At 39.5% G+C, this 15,771-nt stretch overlaps 1 protein-coding gene across 2 annotated transcripts in view; it reads left to right on the top strand.

Moving 5' to 3' along the window:
• The window catches only part of ABCC4 (ATP binding cassette subfamily C member 4 (PEL blood group)), a 304,207-nt gene that overhangs the window by 225,420 nt on the left and 63,016 nt on the right, over positions 1-15,771 (top strand). For both annotated transcript variants that reach the window (XM_017859218.1, XM_017859219.1), the window contains exon 21: positions 12,682-12,832. In XM_017859218.1, the coding sequence (XP_017714707.1) occupies positions 12,682-12,832 (151 nt within the window). The remainder of the gene's footprint in view (positions 1-12,681; positions 12,833-15,771) is intronic.

Below are 15,771 nucleotides of genomic sequence, written 5' to 3' on the forward strand. Positions count from 1 at the left end.
TTTTTTTGAGATGGTGTCTCGCTTTGTCACCCAGGCTAGAGTGCAGTGGCGCAATCTTGGCTCACTGCAAGCTCCGCCTCCCAGGTTCATGCCATTCTCCTGCCCCAGCCTCCCGAGTAGCTGGGACTACAGGCGCCTGCCACCAGGTCCGGCTCAGTTTTGTATTTTAGTAGAAATGGGGTTTCACCGTGTTAGCCAGGATGGTCTCGATCTCCTGACCTCGTGATCCGCCCGCCTCGGCCTCCCAAAGTGCTGGGATTACAGGCGTGAGCCACCGCGCCCGGCCTACTTTTAGTTCTTTAAGGAATTTCCACACTGTTTCCTTAGCGGCTCTACTAGTTTACATTCCCACCAGCAGTGTAGAAGCGTTCCCTGATCACTGCATGTATGCCAGCATCTACTGTTTTTTGATTATGGCCATTCTTGCAGAAGTAAGGTGGTATCACATTGTGGTTTTGATTTTCATTTCCCTAATCATTAGTGATAGTGAGCATTTTTTTATATGTTTGTTGGCCATTTGTATATCTTCTTTTGAGAATTTTCTATTCATGCCTGTAGTCCACTTTCTGATGGAATTGTTTGTTTTTTTCTTACTGATTTGTTCAAATTCACTGTAGACTGTGGATATTACTCCTTTGTCAGATGTATATAGATTATGAAGATTTTCTCCCATTCTGTGTGTTGTCTCTTTACTCTGCTGAATATGCCTTTTGTGGTGCAAAAGCTCTGTAGTTTAATTAAGTCCCAACTGTTTATCTTTGTTTTTATTGCATTTGCTTTTGGGTTCTTAGTCATGAAATCCTTGCCTAAACTAATGTCTGGAAAGGTTTTTCCAGTGTTATCTTCTAGAATTTTTATAGTTTCCAGGTCTTAGATTTAAGTCTCTAATCCATCTTGAGTTGATTTTTGTATAAGGTGAGAGATAAGGATCCAGTTTCATTCTCCTACATGTGGCTAGCCAGTTATCCCAGCACCATTTGTTGAAAAGGGTGTCCTTTCCCCACTTTATGATTTTGTTTGCTTTGTCAAAGATCAGTTGGTTGTAAGTATTTGGGTTCTCTATTCTGTTCCATTGGTCTATGTGCCTATTTTTATACCAGAACCATGCTGTTTGGTGACTATGGCCTTATAGTACAGTTTGAAAGCAGGTAGTGTGATGCCTCCAGGTTTGTTATGTTTGCTTAGACTTGCTTTGGCTATGCGGCGTCTTTTTTGGTTCCATATGAATTTTAGAATTTTTTTTTAATTCTGTGCAGAATGATGGTGGTATTTTGATGGGGATTGCATTGAATATGCAGATGGCTTTTGGCAGTATGATCATTTTCACAATATTAATTCTATCCATCCATGAGCATGAGATGTATTTCCATTTATTTGTGTTGTCTATGTCTATTTCTTCCAGCAGTGTTTTGTAGTTTTCCTTGTAGAGGTCTTTTGATTCCTTGGTTAGGTATATTCCTAAGTATTTTATTTTATTTTATTTTTTGCAGCTATTGTAAAAGTGGTTTAGTTCTTGATTTGATTATCTACTTGGTTCCTGTTGGTGTATAGAAGAGCTACTGATTTGTGTACATTAATCTTGTATCTAGAAACTTTGCTGAATTCTTTTATCAGTTCTAGATGCTTTCTGGAGGAGTCTTTAGGGTTTCCAAGGTAAAGGACAGTTTGGCTTCCTCTTTACCAATTTGGATGCCCTTTATTTCTTTCTCTTGTCTGAGTGATCTGGCCAGGACTTCCAGTACTATGTTGAAGAGGAGTGGTAAGAGTGGGCATCCTTGTCTTGTTCCAGTTTTCAGAGGAAATGCTTTAAACTTTCCCCCATTCAGTATTATGTTGGCTGTGGGTTTGTCATAGATGGCTTTTATTACACTGAAGCATGTCCCTTGTGTGGCGATTTTGCTGAGAGTTTTAAAGGGATGCTGGATTTTGTTAAATGCTTTTTCTCCATCTATTGAGATTGTCATGTGATTTTTGGTTTTAATTCTGTTTATGTAGTGTATCACATTTATTGACTTGCATATGTTAAACCATCCCTGCATCCCTGGTATGAAACCCACTTGATCATGGTGGGTTATCTTTTTGATATGTTGTTGGATTTGGTTAATGAGTATTTTGTTAAGGATTTTAGCATCTGTGTTCATCAAGGATATCGGTCTGCAGTGTTCTTTTTTGGTTATGTCCTTTCCTTGTTTTGGTATTATGGTGATGCTGGCTTCATAGAATGAATTAGGGAGGGTTCCTTCTTTCTCTATCTTGTGGAATAGTGTCCAAAGAATTGGTACAAATTCTTCTTTGAATGTCTGGTAGAATTCTGCTGTAAATCTGTCTGGTCTTGGACTTTTTTTTTGTTGGTAATTTTTAAATTACCATTTCAATCTTGCTGCTTGTTATTGGTCTGTTCAGGGTATCTAATTCTTCCTGATTTAACCTAGGAGGGTTGCGTTTTTCCAGGAATGTATCCATCTCTTCTAGGTTTTCTAGTTTATGTGCATAAAGGTGTTCGTGGTATCCTTGANGATATGTTGTTGGATTTGGTTAATGAGTATTTTGTTAAGGATTTTAGCATCTGTGTTCATCAAGGATATCGGTCTGCAGTGTTCTTTTTTGGTTATGTCCTTTCCTTGTTTTGGTATTATGGTGATGCTGGCTTCATAGAATGAATTAGGGAGGGTTCCTTCTTTCTCTATCTTGTGGAATAGTGTCCAAAGAATTGGTACAAATTCTTCTTTGAATGTCTGGTAGAATTCTGCTGTAAATCTGTCTGGTCTTGGACTTTTTTTTTGTTGGTAATTTTAAATTACCATTTCAATCTTGCTGCTTGTTATTGGTCTGTTCAGGGTATCTAATTCTTCCTGATTTAACCTAGGAGGGTTGCGTTTTTCCAGGAATGTATCCATCTCTTCTAGGTTTTCTAGTTTATGTGCATAAAGGTGTTCGTGGTATCCTTGAATGATCTCTTTTATTTCAGTGGTGTCAGTTAATTTTTCTCTCTTCTTTTCTTGGTTAATCTTGCTAATGGTCTATCAATTTTATTTACCTTTTCAAAAAACCAGCTTTTTGTTTTATCTTTTGTGTTTTGTTGTTGTTGTTGTTTCATTTCATTTAGTTCTGCTCGGATCTTGGTTATGTCCTTTCTTCTCCTGGGTTCGGGTTTGGTTTGTTCCTGTTTCTCTAGTTCCTTGAGGTGTGACCTTAGAATGTCAGTTTGTGCTCTTTCGGTTTTTTCAATGCAGGTGTTTAAGGCTATGAACTTTCCTCTTAGCACTGCCTTTGCTGTATTCCAGAGGTTTTGATAGGTTGTGTCATTATGGTCATTCAGTTTGAAATAGTCTTAAACTTCCATCTTGATTTCATTTTTGACCCAATCCTCATTCAGGAGCAGGTTATTTAATTTCCGTGTATTTGCATGGTTTTGAAGATTCCTTTTGGAGTTGAATCATATGGTCTATCTTGGAGAAAGTTCCATGTGCTGTGGAATAGAATGTATGCTGCAGTTGTTGGATGAAATGTTCTGTTTATGTCTGTTAAGTCCATTTTTTCCAAGGTATAGTTTAAATCCATTGTTTCTTTGTTGACTTTTTGTCTTGATGATCTGTCTAGTGCTATCAGTGAAGTATTGAAGTCCCCCACTATTACTGTGTTGCTGTCTATCTTATTTCTTAATTCTCTTAGTAATTGTTTTATAAATTTGAGAGCTCTAGTGTTAGGTGCACATATGTTTAAGATTGTGATATTTTCCTTTTGGACAAGGCCTTTTACCATTAGATAATGTCCCTCTTCGTCTCTTTGAACTGCTGTTGCTTTAAAGTTTGTTTTGTCTAATAGGAGAATAGCTACCCCTGCTTGCGTTTGGTGTCCATTTGCATGAAATCCTTTTTCCACCCGTTTACTTTAAGTTTCTGTGAATCCTTATGCGTTAGGGGAGTCTCCTGAAGGCAGCAGATAGTTGGTTGGTGAGTTTTTATCCATTCTGCAGTTCTGTATCTTTTAAGTGGAGCATTTAGGCAATTTACATTCAGTGTTAGTGTTGAGATGTGAGGTACTATTGTATTCATCATGCTGTTTATTGCCTGTGTACTTTGTTTTTTTGTTCTGTTTTGTTTTGCTTTTAACTTGTATTTTTGTTTTATAGGTCCTGTGTGATTTATGCTCTAAAGAGGTTCTGTTTCAATGCATTTGCAGGATTTGTTTCAAGATTTAGAACTCCTTTTAGCAGTTCTTGTAGTGGTGGCTTGGTAGTAGTGAATTCTCTTAGTATTTGTTTGTTTGAAAAAGACTGTATTTCTTTCATATATGAAGCTTACTTTCTCTGGATACAAAACTCTTGGCTGATAATTGTTTTGTTTGAGGAGGCTGAAGATAGGGCCCCAATCCCTTCTAGCTTGTAAGGTTTTGGCTGAGAAATTTGCTGTTAATCTGATAGGTCTTCCTTTATAGGTTACCTGGTGCTTCTGTCTCACAGCTCTTAAGATTCTTTCTTTGGTCTTACCTTTGGGTAACCTGATGACAATGCACCTAGGTGATTTTTTTTTTCAATGAATTTCCCAGGTGTTCTCTGTGCTTCTTGTATTTGGATGTCTAGGTCTCCATCAAGGCTGGAGAAGTTTTCCTCAATTATTTGCCCAAATATGTTTTCCAAGCTTTTAGAATTCTCTTCTTCCTCAGGAACACTGGTTATTCTTAGGCTTGGTTGTTTAACATAATCCCAGACTTCCTGGAGGTTTTGTTTGTATTTTCTTATTCTTTTTTCATTGTATTTGTTGGATTGGGTTAATTAGAAGACCTTGTCTTTGAGTTCTTCCTTCTACTACTTGTTTCTTCTTCTTTCTTCTACTTATTCAATTCTAGTGCTGAGACTTTCCAGAGCATTTTGCATTTCTATAAGTGTGTCCAGTGTCTCCAGAATTTTGATTTTTTTTTAAGCTGTCTCTTTCTTTATTTCTCCCTTTACATCTTATATCATTTGTTGGATTTCCTTGCATTGTGCTTTGCCTTTCTCTGTTGCCTCCCCGATTAGCTTAATAACTAACCTCCTAAATTCCTTTTCAGATAAATCAGGGATTTCTTCTCAGTTTGGATCCATTGCTGGTGAACTAGGGTGATTTTGGGGGCTGTTAAAGAGCCTTATTTTGTCACATTATCAGAGTGGGTTTTCTGCTTCCTTCTCATTTGGGTAGGCTCTGTCAGAGGGAAGGTCTTGGGCTGCAGACTGTTGTTCAGATCCTTTTGTCCCACAGAGTGTTCCCTTGATATAGTATTCTCCCCTGTTTGGTGTGGATATGGCTTCCTGTGAGCCAAACTGTGGTGACTGTTGTCTGTCTTCTGGGTCTAGCCACCCAGTGAGTCTGCCTGGTTCTGGGTTGGCACTAGGGGTTGTCTGCACAGAGTCCTGTGATGTGAACCTCACAGAGACCTCTGTGGGTCTCTCAGCCATGGATACCAGCACCTGTTCCGTTGGAGGTGGTAGGGGGGTGCAATGGACTCCATGACGGTTCTTAGCTTTGGTTTAATGCTCTATTTTTGTACTGGTTGGCCTCCTGTCAGAAGGCGGCACTTTCCAGAGAGCATCAGCTGTGGTAGTATGACAAGGAACCAGCAGTGCACAGGACCCTAGGACTCCCAGGATTATATGCCCTTTGTCTTCCACTACCAGGGTGCGTAGGGAAGGACCATCAGGTGTGGGGCAGGACTAGGCATGTCTGAGCTCAGACTCTTCTTGGGTGGAATTTGCTGCAGAGTATTTGGGGTGTCTCCCAGGTCCTGCAGTAGCAGTCCACTTCCTTCATACGGTCTGTGGCTCCTCTTGGGATTGCTGGTTTGTTCTTGCAGTCAATCTGGAGCTAAAGTTCACAATGCAAGCCTCCGCACACTGCTCCGTCAGTCCGAGTCAGAGCTGCAATCTAGTCCTGCCTCTTGTCTGCCATGATCCCACCTTTTGGGACTGGCTTTTTTTTTCTTTCCTTTTTTTTTTTTTTTTTGAGACAGAGTCTCACTGTCACCCAGGCTGGAGTGCAGTGACATGACCTCAGCTCACTGCAGCCTTCCTCTCCCAGGTTCAAGCCCTGGTGTCTTCTTGCCACTATTTATATAATCATGTGGTTCTTCCTGTTTCATTAACCTCATAAATAGCATTCATTGATTCATTGTCAGATCTTAAATCAGGCTTGCATTACTGGTGTAAACACAGTTTATAAAGTATAATTTTTTTTATGTTCTTAGATTCAATGTATTTAGTATGTTATTTAGTGTTGTTGTTGTTGTTGTTGTTTTCTTTTTCACCCAAGCTGGAGTGCAGTGGCGTGATCTAGGCTTCTGGATTCAAGTAATTCTCCTGCCTCAGCCTCCCAGGTAGCTGGGATTACAGGTGCCTGCCACCACGCCTGGCTAATTTTTGTACTTTTAGTAGAGACAGGCTTTTGCCATGTTGGCCAGGCTGTTCTCAAACTCCTGACCTTGTGATCCGCCCTCCTCGGCCTCCCAAAGTGCTGGGATCACAGGTGTGAGCCACTGTGCCCGGCCTTAGTGTTCTTAAAACAGTTTTGTTTATAATTTTCCTTTCTTTGGTTTTTATATCAGGATAATGCTGGATTTCAGTTCTCTGGAAGAATTTGATAAAACTTGTGCAAAATCATCTTGTGACCCATCTTTGTTTTTTCTGTGGGAAATTTTTGTGTTGTGAATTCATATTCTTAAATTCAATAATAGAATTATTCAGATTTAGGTTTTTATTATGGCAGTCTTTGCCTATCGTTTTTCCAGAAATTTGTCTTTTACATCAAAATGTTTAATTTATTTATTGGAACAGTGTTTATTATATATTCTTTTTAATGCCTGTAGTACCTCTTCTGTTGTTCCCTGTTAATTCATGACAATGATAATTTTCCTCTCTTTTTATCTTAGTCTTTTCGAAGTTTATTGATTTCATCAGTTTTTTTATATAATGAGGCTTTGGGTTTGTTGATTTTTTTCCTTCAAATTAATTTTCTATTTAATCATTTTCTCCTTCTTTCTAATTTCCATTTTTCTCAGATCTTAATTTATTATACTACTATTTTCTATCTTTGTAAGGTATATTTTATATCCTTTTAGCCTCTCTTAAAAAAAAAAAAAAGTTTGAAGGAATAATTTTACTTGTAAACAGCATTAGTTGCAGTCCTGAAATTTTAATATTATTAGGTTTTCATTTTCTTTTATTTGAAAAGTTTCTAATTTTATTGTAATTTCTTTGAAACAGATGTTATATAGAAGTATATTGCTGAATTCCTAACATTTCTAGTTACATTTCTAATTACATTGATTTCTTGTTAAACCCACTTAGGTCAGAATATAGTCTGTATAATTTTCGTCTCTTGAAGTTTGCTGATACTTGCTTTATGGCATAATAAAGATGCACTTGAAAAGTGTGTATTATGCAGTTATTGGCTATAGTATTGTAGCCTTTAGGTCATCATTAGGTCAAGTTTATTAACCATGTTTTCAAATTTTCTCTATCGATTTTTATGTGCTTGTTATATCAGTTATTAAGATAAGTGGGTTAAAACTTATTTTTATTTCTACTTTTATATGCCTTTTTTTTTAAGGTGTTTATTTTTAAGGTAGCATATAGATGGACTTCAGCCTTGCATTTCATAATAAACATTAACATGGAAAAAATGTACAAAGGAAACCATCTGTCAGTGAGATATACTGACCACCAAGGAAGGAAGTGGTGCACCACATTGCTCTAATGCCTCACACCATTCACTCTTCATGGGAATTAGCTGGGACTCAGGATTAAGCGCTAACTGAAGTCCAACACAGGTACCAGCGCTGGATGTGAAAAGATCAGATCAGCATATTAGCGATGAAAGGAGTGATTAATGTATCCCAAGGGAAGGACGAGTTTAGAAAAGCTTAGAGAATGTTTGTTTAGATCTTGTCATACGCAGAAGACATACCAACACTCCGTAAAATTCTGATTTAAAGGCATTCACTGGGTTGGATGAGGTCAAACAAACAAACAAAAAAAAAAAAACAGGTAATAAACTAGAGATCTCCCCAGGTGGGACCTGGGAACCGGAGTTGACCTCTGAACTCCCTGAGGCAGGTGAGGTGCTACAGTAGCACATAATTTACATCTGCTGACTTAGTGCTGATGCTGTCAGTATTTGGGCTTAGGAGCTTACATTTAAGTGTCTTCCATACTGTCCCTTTTGCTTCTATTCATCCTGTAATTGAAGGTAATGATAATGACTTGACAGAATTATATTTTTATTTCTTAATATTCTTGTAGGTTTGTATACCCTGTTCATAATTTTAGTAGCTCCAGAAGAAATCCTGTATTAGCCAGGAGCACAACCTGTTATGTTAGTCATTTCATTGAGAAGTGTTTTTTTGTTTTTGTTTTTTTTTTTTTTGAGACAGAGTCTTGCTCTGTTACCCAGGCTGGAGGGCAGTGGCGCAATCTTGGCTCACTGCAACCTCCGCCTCCCGGGTTCAAGTGTTTCTCCTGCCTCAGCCTCCCAAGTAGCTGGGATTGCAGGAATGCACCACCACACCCAGCTAATGTTTTGTGTTTTTAGTAGAGATGGGGTCTTGCCATGTTGCCCAGGCTGGTGTCGAGCTCAGGCAATCTGCTTGCCTTGGCCTCCCGGAGTGTTAGGATTATAGGCGTGAGCCACCACACCCAGCCAGTTTTTTGTTTGTTTGTTTATTTGTTTTTTGTTTTAGTCACATGTGTTCCCAAAATAAATAAGTAGAAGAATTTCTTCTGCCACCATATCAGTAAACACCTTACTGATCAAAAATTAGCTGGCAATTTTTTTCTCTGTAAATCAGAAGAAAATCTTGCCATATTTCTCACCAAGAAGTGAACCCTGCTTTGTTTATTGCACCTAAGTTTTGTCTTCTGCAAAGTCAGTAATCGTTTAAAGCAATCTGGACGATTTGTACTCATCACAACTTAGAACACAATTCTAAGTGGTTGACAGCAGAATTAAAAGCTTTCCAGTTCCTATGAGGTGTTAGCAATCTTAATGATCATTATTTTATGTTTTGATACCATAAACAAATCATGAAACTACCATCTACTGATTAAGTGGCCTCATGATTAAATACATATTTCATCTTGTACCTAATAGAACGATGACAGAGAGAGGGAGAGTTCAAATAAGAAATAGAATGAGCCAGAAGGATGGATGGCATATTTATTTGCAGAAAATAGGAATACATTTTTACTGCTGTTTATAGAAAACATGTTCACTGGCACAAGCTTCACAAAGACTAGCTGGAACAGAATCCCACAGAATGAAGTTTAAAGTAAATAGTGGATAGATACATAAAAATTTCTCCAGGACTCAAAGCAGTTTGGTGGTTAAATGCCAAACAGGCATTGTAGTTAAAATTATGCTTGTTAAAAGAATATGTTCCATTCTGTAATGTTCAGATACAAAATTAATTCTAGAAGAGTCTGCCTGGGGAAATGTTACATTTTTCACTACCATTCAAATATAGATATTGAATATGAAATGTATTCAACCTTCATTTTGCGTCCTGAGGTTTTATATATTTATTAAAATGTGGTTCTTCTTTTCTTAAGTCATTTTGTTTTCTGGGTCTAGAACTCATCTTTTTATGACTTTTAAATGTAAACAGTAATTCTTAAATCAGTACATGTTGCCGTGTTCTATTAGCAAATATTTTAAGACTTTTTAAAGATCAGCTCTTCTTTTGAGCTGAGAAGTCTGTTATATCCTAATTAGCTGGGAGCCTGGGAGTGGTCACCTCATTGAGAGACCAGATATAACTACACACACACACCCCCACACACACACACACCACACACACCACACACACCACACACACACCAACACACACACCACACACACACCACACACACACACCCCCCACACACCCACCCACACACACACACACACCACACAAAATAACCTAAAAAACTAGAAGATACCGAAAACAAAAATAAAATATAAAATATAAAAAATATAAAATGCAGGTATATTTAGGTATTAAATTTTTTAAAAAATATGAATCATGTATGTAGGATATAGTATCTTAGGAGAACAGGCGTAAGGTCAGTATGACTGAATTTTCTGTCTTTGAGGAAGTTACTGAATCTCTCTGAGACTCAGTTTCCTCCTGTGTAAATGGAGATGATAATCCCTCCTATATAGATTTGATATGAGAGTGAAGTTAGATAATGGATGTGAAATACATATGTACTACGATTTGGATATAAGCAAGCCTTATGACATGTTGCCTCTTCTTGGTTTTTGGGAGGGTAAAGCAATTGTACCTTTCTTTGGCTGTCAGCTAGGTACAGAAAATTGTGGGTGGCCTAGTGGGCCAGATGCTGGGCTAGTGGGTCGAGATGCAGGTGGTGGTGCTGAGAAGACACACCCAGAATTGCCTGTGTTCCCGCAGCAAGCAAACCGTGATTGTGACCCGCAAGTGACTATTCATGCTGTACTTTCTGGTTGTCTGTTAAACCCACCTGGGAAAATCAATTGTAAGTCTTCCTTAGAAACCTCTACAAAGTGTACGTACATGTATTCCTCCTTATATTTCTTTGGTTTTGTTTGTTTTGTTTTTCGAGACGTAGTCTCACTCTCTCATCCAGACTGGAGTGCAGTGGCGCCATCTCGGCTCACTGCAACCTCCGGCTCCCAGGTTCAGGTGGTTCTTCTCCCTCAGCCTCTCGAGTGTGCAGCACCACACCTGGCTAACTTTTTTGAGACCAGGCTGGTCTCAAACTCCTGACCTCAGGTGATCCACCCGCCTTGGCCTCCCAAAGTGCTGGGATTACAGGCGTGAGCCACCACACCTGGCCTCTCCTTATATTTCTGTAGCACTCTGTACTTTCTGCTGAAGTCATGTACTTTTATGTAAGACAGTGAACTTTGGAGGCCTCAGAGCATGTGTAATGTGAATCTGCATGCCCCTCACTGTTCAATCCTTCTCAAGAAGCAAGCGTTGTGGTTTCAGAGTAGGTAGGGACTAACTTGAGTTGCACTCATATTTCCCGAAGCCATGATATATGGCTTTCTAGTAAAGATGAATACTGAAATGAGCATCATCCAGTGTCTTGGGTTTTTATGTTTTTGTATTCCACCTTTTAGACCAAGGTAATTTCCAAAGATAACGTCACCTTGCTGGGTGAGGTGATGGGTAAGTGAACATTTACAGGCCCGTTAACACAGTGCCTTGCATCCAGAAACAACTCATAAATGTCATTTGCTATTGTTATCATCATGTGCCTCTGAAATAGACATTTGAAATACTCTCCTAATGGCGGAAAATTTAATGCATATCTAAGCGTTAAAGCTAAAAAAAAAAAAACGCTGTTAGACATTTTAAGTTGTTTTATTGTTATCAAACCTCTTCCTCAATGCTACTAAACATAAGATAAATAGAAGGCAAAAATTTCTGACAATACAAATTTCAATATATTGTAATTTTAAAAGTCTCAGATCTTTTAAAACATGTAAAACTTTTATTACATTTCTCTTATCTATTCTTTATTGGGCATGTTAATGAACTCTAATTTCTTATGTAAGTGTGTTTGGAGGAAAAATTAAAGACAAATTCAAGGATTGTATCTTGATCAATAAAAAGCTAGCCATATGCTGGGGCAAGCTAAAATGTAGTGGCTGACGACGCATGCTCCCCGGCGCTGTGACTGCTGCTGTGTGTTCTTGATCAAGTTACTTTTTTCTCCCTGTGCCTCAGTGTCTCCATCTGTAAAATGGTGCAGTAATACTACTTCATAGGGATATTGTGAGATTCAAGCAAGTTGATACATATGTATTTAATATACAGCCAGATACACAATCAGCATTCAGTAAATATTAGCAAAGGATAGATACCAAGAGAGATGACTCCCCACTTCCAAAGGTGAAGATTTAAATTATTTCCTTTTTTTCTGAGCTCTGAATTTGCAATTAGTCACTTCCTTATCCCGTGCATAGCTGAGGCTTCTGGGTTCCTTGTCTGTGATGCCTGCTTGCTCATTGCCCTGATAACGTCAACTGACTCATGGTAGTTTGGGATTCAAATTCTACTCTGAATCTCAGTTTTCTCATCCGTTAAATAGGGAAAGTAATAATGCCTGACTCATGGGGCTGGTGAGTGTATCAAAAGAACTAACGGGGGCCTGGTGTGGTGGCTCACGCTTGTAATCCCAGCACTTTGGGAGGTGGAGGTGGGCGAATCACTTGAGATCAGGAGTTCGAGACCAGCCTGGCTAATATGGTGACACCCTCATCTCTACTAAAAATACAAAAATTAGTCGGGCGTGGTGGCTTGCACCTGTAGTCCCAGCTACTCAGGAAACTGAGGCAGGAGAATCACTTGAACGTGGGAGTGGGAGGCTGCAGTGAGAGGAGATGGCACCACTGCACTCTAGCCTGGGTGACAGAGCAAGACTCCATCTCAAAAAACAGAAAAAGAAAAAAAAAAACAAAACTAAGGGATAAGTTCATATCATAGTGTTTGGCACATGGCAGGCATGTAATAGATGTCATCAGGACCACCTATACTTTTGTTATTCCTTTGGATGGAAAAGCAGTCCCTGGTACTACAGTAAGTCTTTTGGGGAAAGGAGTGTAATCCTAACAACAACTCATGAAAGCATTTTTGAAAAGAATACATGATAAGGAAATCCTGCATCTACTTCTGCTGTTTCAGACATTGCTACAAGTGGTTGGTGTGGTCTCTGTGGCTGTGGCTGTGATTCCTTGGATCGCAATACCCTTGGTTCCCCTTGGAATCGTTTTCACTTTTCTTCGGCGATATTTTTTGGAAACGTCAAGAGATGTGAAGCGCCTGGAATCTACAAGTGAGTATGGAAACTCGGGTTGGTATAGACATGCTAGCTAGCTTCTGTTTATGCCATAATTACAGAGACCCCCTGAAATTCGGCAGACTCTGTCTTCCAGAATTTCTCTAATGTTAGGTAATCGAACATATTGGCCATCATGAATTATTGTGTCCCTTAGAGCATATGGAATTGATAGCATGCAATGTGCAACTTTGCAATTTGGAACAAGGAAGGAGTGAAGGACATATGGGGGATACTATTCTACAGGAATGTCAGCACCGTAAAGACAGGGACTCTTCGTGTCTTGTTTATGACATACTTCCTTACACAAAGCTGGCATTTAATGAAACATTTTTCTTAGAAATAAAATATTTGATCATGGTGGAACTAATATAGAAGGAATATAATTAGGGTGTTTTTCTTTCCCTGAAGATGCTAAAATGACAAGGAAATTAGAAGGATGGAGAAAGGAAAAGAGGTGTCAGAAGCAATGTATTTGGTAAATTTATGACTTTTGCAAACTCACAAAATGGCTAGTAAGTTGCAGTTTTAAACGTTTTGAAAAGATAAGCATTGTTATTTTCAGCTGTCCATTTGTTACCAGCGGTGCTTGTTCTAATGTCACTGTTTGAGGTTTCTCCCCCTCAGGCTGTTTATATATATATGGACACTGAAAATAATCCCCTTAGATCACAAGGAGAGATATCAGTTTAGAAAACATATAGTCTGTTGCTCTATTCAATTTCCTAGTTTTAGAATCATGAGGAAGACATTTTATGATTAATCACTCTATTCCACATGTAATCGCAGAGGCAAAATAATCCAGAGTTCATCTCATTATGCATGCACAAATTAACATATTTCATCATTGTTAAAACACAAACTCATAAGAAAAGTAGAATTGCTCTACTTTTTAATAAAAGGTATAAGGATAATAGCCAAAAAGTAAAGAAGGAAGATATTTGTATCAGAAAAGCTCCACTGTGGATAGTTACTGCAAATGAATGCCAACTCAGCTCTCTGGAAGCCACGCCTAGAAGAGAAACATTGAGTCCTATCATTTTCAGTATCTTCTACTGAGTGGGAAATAGAAGCTTATCAGGACAAAGCAGTCTTTCGTTGTGACGTATATATGTTTCTCTTTTAACAATGAACTTTTTTGTTTGTTTGTTTTTTGAGATGGAGTCTTGCTGTCACTCAGGCTGGAGTGCAATGGTGCAGTGTCAGCTCACTGCAACTTCCTCCTCCTGGGTTCAAGCATTTCTCATGTCTCAGCCTCCCAAGTAGCTGGGATTACAGGTGTGTACCACCACACCCCACTCTTTTTATATTTTTAGTAGAGATGGGGTTCCACCATGTTGGCCAGGCTGGTCTTTAACTCCTAGCCTCAAGTGATCTGCCCGCCTCACCTTCCCAAAGTGCTGGAACTGCAGGCATGTACCACTGCACCTGGCCAACAGTGAACTCTTAAGAGGCATTTATCCTAAGTGTCTGCATGAAGTGGAATGGGTGACAGTCCATAAAAGTTGTAGAAAAACTTTTCAATCATCAAGAAAACCAGCTAAGCTACCATGAGGTCTAGTCTTGTAAGGTTTTCAGTGGGTAGGCCGAGCAGTGGAGCTCACATGTGAGTAACACTTGGCCAATAGGACTTGCTAGGGAAGGCAGAGTGTAATTGCTGAGAGACCTTCCTTGTGCAGATCACTGGCTCTAGCCAGTGTTGTGTGTGGACAGCAAGGCTGTGCAGGCATTTTATGGTTTGGGCCTGCTCATGAAATGAAGTTATCCGAGAGTCTTGTTTTAAGGGAGTCTGTGGTATGTTGAAGGAAGCAGTTGTTCCAGAAGAAACATCTCGACGTAGACTTCTGTCTGTGTCAAGAGCCACATCTGATCCATGTGGATGTGCAGAAAAGAGGACTCAGGAAGGCTTTTTGGGAAGTAGTGTAGGATTTTCTCTCTTGAATTTCAGCATGTACCCTAAAGCTTGAAAACATTTTCATGTGGAGATTCTGACAACTTTATCATGGCCCCTGAGGCATATTTGGGTGTTCCTGTACCCCGCTTGGCTGTAACAATGAGTTAAATATGCATGTTTCTTTCTCCATGCCCTCAGATCACCAACTATGGGGGCTGGTTGGTTGGAACTGTTTATTGTTATCCATCCAGGGTGGTGGGTCTTTACCATAAATCACAGTTCCACTGTTTCTTCTCAGCAGCAGTGGATCCTGTTTTTTGAGACCACTGCTGGAGTGACCAGCTGAAAGCAGGATGCCTGATTGCCATGGCAGGGAGGCATAACCCAGCTTCATCCTTGTGCCCTCAAGGATTTCCAGAGCCTCAGTCGGACTGCCTTACTGCCTCTGGAGCCATAGCTGGCATTTAAGGAATCTTAGTAACAAATCTGGGCCAGGCGTGGTGGCTCATGCCTGTAATCCTGGCACTTTGGGAGGCCGAGGCCGGCGGATCACCTGAGGTCAAGAGTTCGAGACCAGCCTGACCAACGTGGAGAAAGCCCGTCTCTATTAAAAATACAAAATTAGCCGGGCATGGTAAACACATGCCTGTAATCCCAGCTACTCAGGAGGCTGAGGCAGGAGAATCACTTGAACCCGGGAGGCAGAGGTTCAGGTGAGCCGAGATCACACCGTTGCACGCACTCCAGCCTGGGTAATGAGAATGAAACTAAAAAAAAAAAAAAATCTGCAGTTGATCATTTTATTTTTGCAAAAGTGACCATATCAACAGTCAGTCATAGAGAAATGCATAAAAACCAGAATGTCATTTGGTGGCATTTCTCCAGCCACCTCCACTCATTTGGCATTGCCTGAAATGTGAAGCCATATCCAATTTCTGTTGGTAAAGATATTGTGATCCGCTGGCAATGTCTGCCATGAGTGTGAACCCATGTGTCCCATGTTTTCAGACTGTAAAATCCTTGAGTTTGTTCATCCTAGATT

The sequence above is a fragment of the Rhinopithecus bieti genome, unplaced genomic scaffold, assembly GCF_001698545.2.
Source record: "Rhinopithecus bieti isolate Rb0 unplaced genomic scaffold, ASM169854v2 scaffold_46235, whole genome shotgun sequence".
Classification (NCBI taxonomy): domain Eukaryota; kingdom Metazoa; phylum Chordata; class Mammalia; order Primates; family Cercopithecidae; genus Rhinopithecus; species Rhinopithecus bieti.